Source organism: Epargyreus clarus, unplaced genomic scaffold, assembly GCF_041222505.1.
Source record: "Epargyreus clarus isolate Ecla_fem2 unplaced genomic scaffold, WU_Ecla_fem_2.2 ptg000018l, whole genome shotgun sequence".
Lineage (NCBI taxonomy): Eukaryota > Metazoa > Arthropoda > Insecta > Lepidoptera > Hesperiidae > Epargyreus > Epargyreus clarus.
Window position 1 is genome coordinate 10,712,329 of NW_027332226.1, and position 12,798 is coordinate 10,725,126.

The 12,798-nt window shown below is 38.9% G+C and overlaps 2 protein-coding genes across 2 annotated transcripts; both read right to left on the reverse strand.

The window, feature by feature from the left end:
• Positions 1-386: 386 nt before the first annotated feature.
• Synj (synaptojanin) lies at positions 387-4,096 on the reverse strand. Its single transcript, XM_073082449.1, has one exon. It carries the CDS (start codon positions 3,954-3,956, stop codon positions 663-665), a length of 3,294 nt encoding a protein of 1,097 aa, XP_072938550.1. The 5' UTR covers positions 3,957-4,096; the 3' UTR covers positions 387-662.
• Positions 4,097-4,552: 456 nt separating this feature from the next.
• Positions 4,553-12,554, reverse strand: FIG4 (polyphosphoinositide phosphatase FIG4). Its single transcript, XM_073082666.1, has 12 exons — positions 12,322-12,554; positions 11,671-11,881; positions 10,834-11,272; positions 10,237-10,557; positions 9,523-9,867; positions 8,883-9,081; positions 8,118-8,251; positions 7,590-7,817; positions 6,568-6,754; positions 6,055-6,209; positions 5,274-5,465; positions 4,553-4,846 (listed from the first exon to the last, which is right to left on the reverse strand). The coding sequence occupies exons 1-12, from the start codon at positions 12,394-12,396 to the stop codon at positions 4,606-4,608; spliced, it is 2,727 nt and encodes a 908-aa protein (XP_072938767.1). The 5' UTR covers positions 12,397-12,554; the 3' UTR covers positions 4,553-4,605.
• Between the last annotated feature and the right edge of the window lie 244 nt (positions 12,555-12,798).

The following is a 12,798-nucleotide window of genomic DNA, read 5'->3' on the forward strand; positions in this document are numbered from 1 at the left end:
TTACTTTTACTTACCCAGCATTTATTTTTTAAGTGTTTAATATCTATTTTTTGGTCTGAGCCAATTGACTAATCAAGAGTCCACAATGACTTCCCATAAAATTTTCAACTATATCGAATAAGTATATATAAAATATAACAGATATGTAACGATATAGGTATACATATTGACAGATCAAATATAACCAGATATAAATATAATCAGAAACATTAACCATGACGACATGTCGTCAAACAAATAACCTGCAGTGCGATTCACAAAGCACACATCCTACATCACACAGATGCAACCAATGTGAACACTGTTTGGATATCTAATAATAATCACTATAAAATAAATTCTTTTCTATAAATTCTCTAGGTTTTAGATCTTTCGAATCATTTAAACGAAACGTTCATAATGTATCTTAGACTGTAATATATTTTAATCTTTTAACTAACATCGCTAATAACAGGAAAACGATTGATACGATATATTAACAAATATTAAATAGGATTAATTAATATCTATAAACAGCAATCGATCTACAAAGCCGTTGATATAACGCACTTTTATAATTATGTGGTCGCACTTTTACTTAATTTGCACCAAAATGACTAACATTTACACTTACTTGAAATATTTAAAAGCACACATTTATCAAGATCGGCTGAGATTAGAAATTAAGTTACTGGCCTCGGTCGAGCTGGCAGAGGGGGTGGTGCCCCCTGGCGTGCTGGGACAGGAGGTGGCGGACCCGCTGAGGGAGGAGGCGTGCTGCTCGGCGGCGGCGGGGGTGGAGCGCACGTAGGCGGTGGTACGCTGTCAGGCGGTGGTGACGTCACAGACGGTTGGGATACTATTGCCGCAGTGCTCTCTGGTGGAAGTGGAGCCGGCCTGGGCGGCGGCGGCCTCGCCGGACTTATCGCAGGAGCTCGGGACGGCACGAGCGGAGTGGGAGAAGGAGCAGGAGGTCTACTAGGTTGTTGTCTACGCGGTGTTGGTGGTGCAGATCTAAGAGGGCGTTCCAGGGGAATCTCACCAAACAGTGGAACAGTATTATTTGTACATAGACCCACTTCAGATTTTACAATATCTATCCAGTTAGGCGATTTAAGAGTTATGCCAAGTGGAATCGAACAAATTGTCATGTGTCCTTTTTGAGCGGCTGCTAGAGCGTGTTGTCCGTCTCTAAAATTGATGCTCAATGTGTGTTCGTCAATAAAACGTACTAATGTAACTTCGCCAATTGTTGCCAATTCCTGTAATACGGCTGCCATAATATTATCATCGAAGACTGCATCGTCCCCATCGATATCGTCCAATGGTTGTACAATAATACTAGCATCGGGTGGGCCGAGATCGCTTACGACTTCATAAAATACTTCCATGCATTTTGTGTAGCTCACTTGGAGTACTTCGATTTCTAAAATTGCTATAACAGGTCGATGGTCGCTCTGTTTTAATTCAGCACGACCATAGTGAAGAAGTTTTCCTTCCGATAATTCAGAGGTTGTTTCTGGATCAATGGTGTGTTTTCTACTTCTCCATAAAATTCGGTCGGTCCAAGCGGGAGCTCTGCATTTCTCACTGGTGTCGTAATCATCACTAAATAGGTCGTATTTGTAGGTTGGAAGGAATGTTATCTCTCCTTCAAAACAATTTTTAAATACTAAGCCCTGTGCCTTTTGTCTCAGAAGCTGATCTTGCTCCAAAAGGCGCTGTATATTATTCTGAGACGCTAATAAACGTGTCTCATCTTTGTCCAAGTCGATGCGATAATTAAAGTCGCCACACCAAAATACGTAATCATGGGAATAAAGAGAGCGTCCCATTGGGAAAGCAACTTTCCGTGTTATCTCAGTGTAGTCGGCGTTGCGTTCGGTTACTTGCGATTGGCCCGCGGCAAAATGAGCACACACAAAACATAGTGATGTTCCATATATCACCATACGTATTGCCACAGCGCCTTTATTACCCGTAGCGCCACCAAGACCTGTTTTTACAGAATCTAGAGCGACATCTCTAATATGTGGTATTAAATCTTTTCTAACAAATATGAATAGGCATACTCCTACTAATTGATGACTCGATAAAAGGGTGTATGGAGCATCCCTAGCAAGAACTTTCTCTAATTCTTCACTCCAGGCTTTAGCATTGTCAGAACTTGCAGCCATTATATTACTAGCATTCAGATCAACAATTTCCTCAAATCCAATCGCAAAAATATCTGATGGATGATCTTTCAAATTAACAGTATTCACTAATGCAGAGTTAGGGCAGTCTAACAACCAATCAGACAGAGATACATCTTTGAATACAAGGCTTCTGAAATGTTTACCACCATTTACATTGTAGGTGCCAATCGTAATACGTATACTTGAAGGCTGTGTGAATTCACTTGCCCTGCGGCACATTTCTCTGAGCACTGGTGTTGAGGTGTGCAATATATTGGAAGGCAAAAGTATTCTGGTACGATCTGCCAGTTCTGAATTCAAAGTGGAACCCAATAATAATATATCAATAGCTTCTTGCTTGGAATTATCAAGCAAGTTGTTCTGAATGGTCCGAGCAGCTGATCTTGCTCCATCAATTAACTTGGAGCCACCCTGTATGGCGCCAGTACCAGCATAGATTTTGGATATTTCATTGCCATTGTTAATCCACATTTGCTTGAACACCTCTTCAAATCTATTAACATTTTGTTTTTTGTCAATACATTGCAGTAACATCAGCTGTATAGATAACATTTCAAGTCCTATGAATGTTTGAATGGAGTTTGTTCGGTCCAAGCAATCTAAACAATTTGTACGAATAACTCCTTTTTGTACATTGTAGATATCCACACCTTTGGCACTGAAAATACTTATATCATCATAGCACTTTTCAATAATCTTCTTGAACCGAGATAATGCAGTTTCTATGGAAGAAGCTCTTACTTCTTGGTGATAATCAAATATAATTTGGTTGACATCACAATGTGCGGATTCATTTAAGTGTCTCTGAAAGGCATTACTTAGTGTTGCTTCTCCTTCACTGCCTCCTATTAAACTGGACCCCAAGAGATTCACAACTATAATTGACCCATAATTTCTCTTCAACTGGGAGAAATGTCTATCACAAGCGCTTGTAGATGCATCATATCCTCTGGACATTTTAACTTTATGTGATCCCACCTGGATGCCAGGCTGCTCCCAAAACAGGGGGACAGAACCCCTTGTTTGCACATAAGAAGCTACAGAGTCATCTATGTATATGGCTTGTTCAGTTTCAACAAAGTTAGCTACATTGCCATCATCGTTGCAGCCTCTTACATTAAATCGAGTGCCAGCACGCTCACAGCTGAGCCGAGAAACTAGTGCTGCGCGAGCTTGTCGATGACCGACGTAGATAGTGCGAATTTCCACAGACCCACACATGGCTCTGGTAAGCCAGTCATCACAGTCAATACCAAACCTTATGAGATGAATAAACAATGTTCTATTCCAAAAAAACCTGTTGTCTGGATTGGCACCCTTACTTTTCCTCTGGGCGCATAGTGTCAAATCAAAAAGGTTTTCATTGGATTTACCTGAGGTCCATGAGAAATAAAATGTGCCCGAATTTAGGAGTTTCCTTACCTCAGATACTTTGTCCTCGCCTTGCGACTGATAGAATAGTGGGAGAAACTGCGTCTGCGTGATTTTGAATACTTCGGTGTCGCCCACTTTCCCCACGGAGCAGCAACCGGTGATCAGAACGAGGTACAGCAAACAACTTTCGCCAGAATTTAGTTGTAACACACCTAGACAGCCGTAAGCGTCTGCGATCTTGTGATATTGTTTCCGCAAAGTGTCGGTTTCTTGTGACGAAAGCGACACCACTGCTTGGGATTCGAATAGCAGAGCCGTATCTTTATTTCTATGTTGAAGTATTATGCTATAGGGATTAGGGGGCAATGACTTCTCTAGGACTTTAAAGCCCTTCGACATAGCCATGGTTGCTGTTACAGCTTATTTTTTACGCAGTGCAGAGCCATCCACCCCTCTAACACTAAAATTGCTTGCTCCGGACGACAATTAAGTTTCTCACCGATGCACCGACCGACAAAGCCACTCGCACGAAAACGAAATCTAAATGTCATTATGTCACTCAGTGTCATGTCATTTAATAATTTTCATATGAGTTATCTGTGCTAGGTGCGTTCAAAGGTTAGTATCTATCAAAGAGTATAGTAAGTAACCTATGTTTCTATTTAATGCCTGAAAATTAATAATAATAATAATGTTTTTGTAAGCATCAAACATGGTATAAACATTTAGGAATCATGAGTTTTATTTTGCGTATAATAAATCATTGTAGCGCGTTCTATTATTATGTTCAAACCACTTATAGTTATTAACTTTAACTGAATAATAGAAAATAGAATTCGGTCCCTACACAATAATTTAAAAATATTCAATAGTAATAATTTAAAAACTGTAATGTTAAATTGTGTATTGAGTCTATTTGTTTATTACTTAAACTATCTTATTATATAGCTAACATTTAAAATATTCGTAGTATAAATAAAATTAGTAAAATAAAACGCAGGTTGATCATAAACAGCTTTTTATTATATTTCATAAATAAATATTTTATCGTCTTTTAAAGACTGAAATTAACATATTCCTTATATAGCGCTAAAGAGTCTGTAGGCACCGTAACGATGCCAGCGCCTCTTTGAAGGTAGTCGTGGTAAATCTCTTTGGCAGCCTTGGTAACAGTTGGAGGGATGACGTCAACCGAGCTGTCGATGGTGAATGCACTGCTCACTGTCATCGTTATGGGGAGCTCGAGGTTGTATTTGGGGTTTGATCGTCGTTCGAAATTCACGTATCGCTTGTATCTGCAAACACAAAAAGATATAGTATCTTACAATTTGTATTTATCAAGTGTTATTAAATCAGAAATATCCGACGTACATATTTTGGCATTTTAAATTAATTTATGTGGCGTTTATTTTATGTATTAAAATTAATTATAAACAGAAATGACTCAGATCACCACTTTTCACAAGCTTTTTTTATGGAATCAAATGGGATAGTATACTGAACCACAGATTTCTAACGTCTAGATACAGTTATCTCATAACTTTCATATATATTCTTAGCTATACTTATATATTGCGCTACTCACTGAATAACGCTGCGCTGTTCTGAATAAAATTGTCAATATTTTTTATCATGTTGCGTTAAACTGTGACTTACGAAAACCATTTTCAAAAAAATTCAAACGATATCAAATCAACTTAAGACTGAGAATCTACAACTTACATCAACATGTCGCGTTTACTCGGCTCATTGAGTTGGACGCTGTTGTGTCGCTTGATAGCGGGGAACAGGAGTGGCTCCTCAACGTCTTCGGGACCAAGGAGTTTCGCCACCATGGTAGATGGGGACACTAGCTGCCGAGAGCTCGGTGTCGAGCTCGTTAGGTCGTCGTCAGATGACGAGTCGCTGTTTGAGCTGTAACATACATACAACTAAAGTGTCTGTGTATAGGACAGTAACTTTGCACTTTGGTAAAATAATGTTTTGGATAGTAATCTTGTCAGATACGATTTGAACCAAAAGACCCTTTAACCCTATGGCACTTGAAATATCCTAATGGAAATCCATGACGTGATGACTCCTAATAGCCTCAGACATTCCTTATCCATCACTCTTGACCGGTTTCATGATGATACAGTCTTTGTTTGCTATGTTTTTTTTTGTTGCGGTCTTTAGCGTAACAATAACAATGAACTATGGAAGTTTTCATTGTAGCTTTTAGCAAGTTCCAAAACGTAGAAGAACTAAGTCCAAATGAAAATCCTGAGTTGCACCGCCATTGACAAACATTTTTTTAATATAGAAGTAGCATGCAGTCCACCGACACAAGTGCTACTGCCGTCCGTAGACACCTGTAATCAACCCCAGATAGGATTATATATTCCTATCTGAGGTCGGCCACAGAAGCGCCGCTACCTCTGAGGACAAAACTGGAACGTCTCGGCGAACTATGACTCCCTTACCACACCCCTTATCAAGTTATATTTATTAAATAGTGCATTACTCGCTGGAGTTATTAGAGATGGTGCTGGATCGGCCGCTAATGACGGGGTTCTTGGAGACGGGGCCTTTAGCCGGGCCGGGCCCGCGGCCGCGGACCACGAACGGGCTCGCGTTCTCACACAGCGACGGCGCCAGGTCCCGCAGCGTATGAACCATCTGAAATTATTATTAAAGACAAGTACATGAATATTAAAAATATTATTTCAATACTCCGCAGAGTCAAACAAGAAAGGACCTGATAAACAGTTGAATCTATTCAATATAATAGCAAAGAAAACTCTTAAAGCTTTTAAGCAAAAAAAAACTTAAATCGATTTATAAGTTCAGGGGACACAATACCACAGAATGACAAACTAGTAACGTTGGCAGATTTACCTATAAGCTGAGTAGTCTGGAGCTAAAAGCGGCAAATTTTAGGGGGGGAAGGGACGAAACTATTTATTAGAACAAGAACGTTTAAAGTCCACTACTATGAATATTTTTTGCATGAAGGTCGATAAAGCATTATATTGACCTTGAACTCGAAGCATTCCATGAAGACCGTGTACTCAAAGGGGCGGTTATGCTCTTGGTAAGGGTCCACCATCTCGAGCGCGCTGTCGCCCTGCATGCCGATGATCTCGCAGCACAGCTTCCGCATCTCGTTACTGGCGAGCGGCAAGTGGCGGACCACCTCGTCGTCCCACCATTTTGTCAATGATCTGTGTAAAAAAATGCATATGAAAATAATTCTAATCCTATTTCTGCCTTATCAAGAACAATGTTTATAATGAATTTGGAGGTACTAACACAGTAAAACTACCTGAATCAAAGTAGACAGCAGAAAGAGAACGAGATATAAGATACAGGGTAGAATATAAAAGAAGTACATTTTCGATATTTGTGAACTACATTTACATCTGCAAAAATAACTCTAAAATTTCCGTGGTATGTACTAACATAGTTCTTATCTTACATATTTTTCTGCAAATTGATAACCTGCATAGCTTAGTTGTCTTGCCAGTCGACTATTTAGGAAATTCAAGTCTTATTTCCAACCTTTTTTTTGTTTACGAGGGGGAAACCTTCAAAAGGTACCCGACGACTCTGAGCGACGCCGGGTTATGTGGGATTTATACTGCACTAAAACTTCCCCTGTGCTCATCCTCAGCCTTTGATGGATAACTCCGGGATCTCTGATGGAACACAACCGGAGTCCTCCGAGCGCGATGCCCCATCGGGCTCTGCCCTGGGGGGAGCAGTTTACGCTCCTTCCGCACACCTGGTGTTTACGACGCTATGCGGACACACAGACTACCGTATTTCCCGGGGTTGCTTGCTGGACGGTTCGAGTTCCCACTCTTGCGGCCCGCAACCCCAGAACCCCCCTATTAGTCGCCTCTTACGACAGGCAGGGGATACCGTAGCCCTATTCTAGTCCCGGGACTATAGGGACGATCTTATTTTCAACCTAGCCCAGCAAATTACGAAAAAATGACTACAGCATCTTTTTGGGTGTTCAATCATAGTGTTAATTTGAATCATAAGTTACAAAACCTTTTATTCGGTATATACACCATAGCCTCCGGATGATGCAAGTAGTAATCTGTGGGGTAGTCCCATATTGGAGGACGCGAGGAGTCCGGTACGAACAGCCCTAGGAACAGGTTCATGGTGCTTTGCTTCTCTGCGTCGGAGAACGTGTTGGAATAGTACCGACTCAAGGTTTGCATTATGTCATTGCCGTGTGACGACCAGGGCGCTGTTTTGCGGTATGTTTTTATTCTGAAATCAAAAACATCTTTACATTACGTATTCTGCCTTGAATATCTCTCTTGAAGATCTATTAAATGCCTCCTTAGTCCAATACAAAAAATACAAATTAACAAAATATCGCGGGATACAAAGGTAAGATGATTATATCAACATCGTAAACCTAGAACATAATTTTTCTTTTTTCCGTAACTTGCGCAGGATTTAAAGGGATTAGATCTTGGACATGAGCAGCAACATCTCCCTACATATTACCAAGAACTTGGCATCGGGTGTACCCTCAAATTTATCAGAAACAAAAAACACCTGTACCTGTGAACTAACTGAGAGCCGCCATACTGCAATGCGAGTGTGTCGCCGTGGTCTTCGTACAAGCCTTCCAGAAGTCTGGCGCAGTCCGAATCAAATTCTATCATCGGTTGACCAATTAGTCCTAGTGCGTACAGCTGTAACAAATGTTATATTATTATGAAGAAATCACGTCTTCATTAATTTTTTTAACTTTTGATTTCGTCAGACACATACCTAATTTATTGCCTAAAGTTCGGCTCAACATAATATATTAAAAATGAACTAAAAATATTAGGTGAGCATTTATCGATTCTGAAAATTACACCCCGGTTCCTCGGTCGGAACCTCTCGAGGTTCAAGTATGGTGACTGCAATAAATAAGTGAGGCTTTATGGAAGCGGCTGTAGTGGACTTTATGGGAGGTCACCTATGGCGATTTGATACTGCAATTCAATACCAATACAACCGCAATAAATCCACAATATAGTCCCTTTACCGCTGCATATTACTTAAAACAATCTCACGTTAACCAAACAGAATCGTTAATCGTTTGGTTAACACGTTCAATGCCAATACGATTTCATTAATTTCGTCTGTAGTGCCTCTTATCTTTACATATTTAACATTGGACGCGCCCGGCGAGTCGCCAGCACATGAACGCAATTTATATCGATCGCAAGGTGAGTCGTTGGCGCTGAACGTGTTAATGCGCTATATTGAATTGCTGCAGAAAGTCGCAATGGGCGACTTCCCTTAGGACCCGTTGAATGTTGGCTACAATCTAACCTGATGAGCCAGAACACATTTCCCGATGGCGAACTGCGCGGTGTTCGTGCGGTCGAGGCAGTCCACGCAGTTGACTCGCACCACTCCCGTCTGCAGCCGCCCCGCCTGGTGCCCGGGAAGACCCATCTCCTCGCCGTAACACTTGGAGGACAGGAATATGCCCAGCCGTCGGACCACTGTGCGGGCTATCGCTGACAATCTGCAATGAAAAAGACACCAACATGTTTCAATTTAACTTTAATGTATGTAGTGTGATTGCGCCAGACTTTCAATTATATAATCAACCTTTTACTATGCTTATATTTCAGTGGCGATGCGAAGCCGGCGGGGGCGAAGATTGAAGTCCTCTAAGTATAGAAGTCGGTAGAAATATAGGAAACTCTTGTATGAAATTTTGCTGCTCATAAAACTCACCATCCAGCACTCTATGCCTCTGGTCAGATTAATGGTTACAGATTGTGTCATTAGCATCAGTAGACATGTCATTAAATAATCACTTTAAAAATAAGTGGCCTATTAGAACTTCCTGCACCTTCACTAAAACCTCTTTGAAACCTGCACCTAACATATGAAGAGACCACTTAACATCCAATGATACTCATATACTGATTTTACTAAAAAAAAAAAGAAAAGCACTTACTTGTCAAGCACTTTGGCATCCGCACCCTTATTAATCCTCGCCATATCCAGATGAAAGTATTGTATAGCATGTTCTGGGGGTAGGAACTGGTTCAGATACTTCACTGCATTACTTATAACATTAGTCAGTAAAGATTCATGCTTTTTTTTCTCTCTCTTTTTGACTAAATTGAGAATCATAATCGGCGAGCCATATCTCTTCATTAAATTGTTAAAATGCTTTGCTGGTATTTCAGCAAAGGGGTCAGCGAGATCAATGGAAATAGCCGGTTTAGGAACCATTTTCGACACATCTTGTGACCAAAAGCTGGGTATTGAACCTCTCATCTGAACGAAGGAACTGAATCTGAAATATAATACATTTTTTGTTCACTAAATTGTTTATACTGCAATTTTATTTATTATACAATTTATATTGTGTTATAATTTGTACTTGTTATTGTATATTATAAGTACACATTATAACCAGCCGAATATTGTCAACCACTGACTAAGAGTGAGCCTTGCAGTTTCCTAGTTATCCATTTATATTCAATGTTTTGCACACAAATCTGACAAAACGCCACTAGCATATGCTTTGTTAGTTCAAACAGTCAGTCAGTATTTAGCACACAATTTCACATACACACTGAGACTCAATACTGAGCTTAAAAAGCGCAAAAACTTATCCAAAGTTTGAGTAGATAATTTTTCTGATAAAGGTAAAGAAACTTACCTGCCAGCTGTAAACGACGACAGCATTGAGTCATGAACAATTTGTTCAGTCTCCACTTCATTTGCAACATCTCCATGTATATTTGCACCCCTCTTGAGGAATCTGGTTCCTGCGTACCTGTTGCTTCTTCTGGCTATCAGGGTCAGGTAAATAGGGCGACCGAATATGTTCAAATTGCTTTGTTCAATAAAGCCATGTATTATGTACAAGATCCAGTCTGGATGAAGCTGGGAATGAACGACAGATAGCAAATGGCTGTTCCACACAAATCTCCACTCCGGTACTGTCCGCACTCCAAACTCCAATTTGGCACTTGTTTGCCTGAAAATAAAGTTATTTGATTTATTGGACTGTGTGATTATTTTATATGTATAGTTCAATAGCATTTGCATACAAGTGAAACTTTAAAATCACTTTGAACATCCAAATAAAACTACAGCTTAAAAATAAGAATTTCCTTAGTTCCAATTTTTAGGATGCAGAATTTCTTTGCAAATATTTTTTGTGTCCACATGCAATAACTATATTTTGTGTGTATTTTGTGCGCATTGGCAGAAAAAAAATGCTCAATGAGTTCTAAGCTACAAAGAAATTTACCCCATTTTTTCATGTCTCTGCTGTAGCTGCCTTTTCCAAGTTTCAAATATGTCTTCGTCATCATTATCAACATTTTTGCAAATGCATTCCTGTTCATCATCTTTCGTTAATTTGGTATTTAAATTTGCGTGATACACTGCAGCTGTGTCTGGCTTGGGAAAGAGTGCCGGCGCCAGCTTTCTAGGGGGCGCCATATTCATTTGTAACGTATGTGTTACATCATAACTATAACTGTAGTAGAAATTAGTTGATAAATCAATTGCCATGAACATTTTTACGTATCTCTGCTCATCAGGGTGCGGAGGCTTGTTGCTTTCATTTGGAATATATATCATGGATGTGTCCTCGATTTTGTAAATGGAATGTGGTCCTATCACAGCAATTTTTCTCCTCTTTGTTACAAGGATTATGTAGTAGCCTTCGAGAAATCTTATGAAACCTGGAAAATAATTGTTGGGAAATATACACATTTTTATATTTTACTGGCATATTAAGGTTGTTTCTAATTTACACATACATATTGCTCGTTACATATTTGTTTTAATTAGTGATTTGATTCATATGAATTAAATTTACTACAGAACATTAAGTTAATGATTTTTTAACAAAAAAGGACACAAAGTTATCATAGATATTTACATTTTATACATTCATACTCTATTGTTATGTTTCTAGTACATACAATTATTTGATTAACCATAAACATATAGAAATGGATCTGTATATGTTTATAGTTATGGATGGATGTATCACACATAAGATATGTATATAATATCATATCCAGGTAATTTTAAAACTATCTTTGTATTCTAGTAAAAACTTTTTAATAGAAATTACCAACAATCCCGAAAGCAGAGACAAGTTTGTTGAAGCCAGCAGTGCGGCCTGTTCTGTTCCCGAAGCCAATCATATTCAGCAGCTGGTGTATTTCCTGCTTGTTGTACTCCACTTTATCATCCACCAGTATCAGGTCTCTAGAGTCAGTTCTGTCTATTTTGAGCACACGGAATCTAGTCTGTGTGTTGTTTGAGCCGATTAGGTAAAATCTCTGAAACAGAATATTATAAGACTTTATTATATTGTTATTGATTTACCTTTTCTTTCAATGTATCTAAACATTTAATAAATTTGCTTAGGTGTAACAATAGCTTTATGGGGGTTCAAAAAAATGGCATAGAATGGGTTCGCACTTTATCAGTGAAAATAAACAGGTCATCCCATATTTTTCTTGCCTATGAGCAACTTTAGTTCCATTTAATTGTGATTTACGAGCGTGTGGACTCAAAAGGGTTAGAGAAATCATTTGGGTATGGGTTAAGGGCCTTTCATCCAAATTCTAAAATCATGTACTTAATTACATTTAGGGGGCGGCAAGATTTCAGATAAAAGAACCTTGTTTTACCAACTATTAAATTTCCAAGACCGTATAATTCAAGCCTGAAATCGAAAATCATATCGCTACTGTCGTAAGTGTTTTAATAAACTCACCGCTTTCGTTTCGTATAGAGCGATTCGCTGTATAGAACTTATAATAGGATGAAATACAACTTTTTCCTTCGACATCTTTATATAATTTTAATACTTTCGTGATTTTTGCTGATCTATTTGCTATTTGAAAATAATTATCTAAGCACTTTGCTTAACTATACGCTAAGTGATACACATTTGAGCTTATTTATTTACGATTAAGGAGTGAAAATAATCATTATTGTTATACTGATGATTTGTGAATGTCAAATCAAATTCCTGTTGATATTTGATTTGACAGCTGACAGCTGATAAGACGACATGTCAAGTATAAAACAGACGACATTATGAATTCATGGACATGATATGCATAGGCAGAAAGCCAAAATAAAGAAAATGTGGAATACAGCTACGAATGGTTTTTTCGGACAAACTAATGACCATCGCATGATGCGAAAGCGGTGATAAGATGTTTCGTTTATTCTTATCGATATGTTT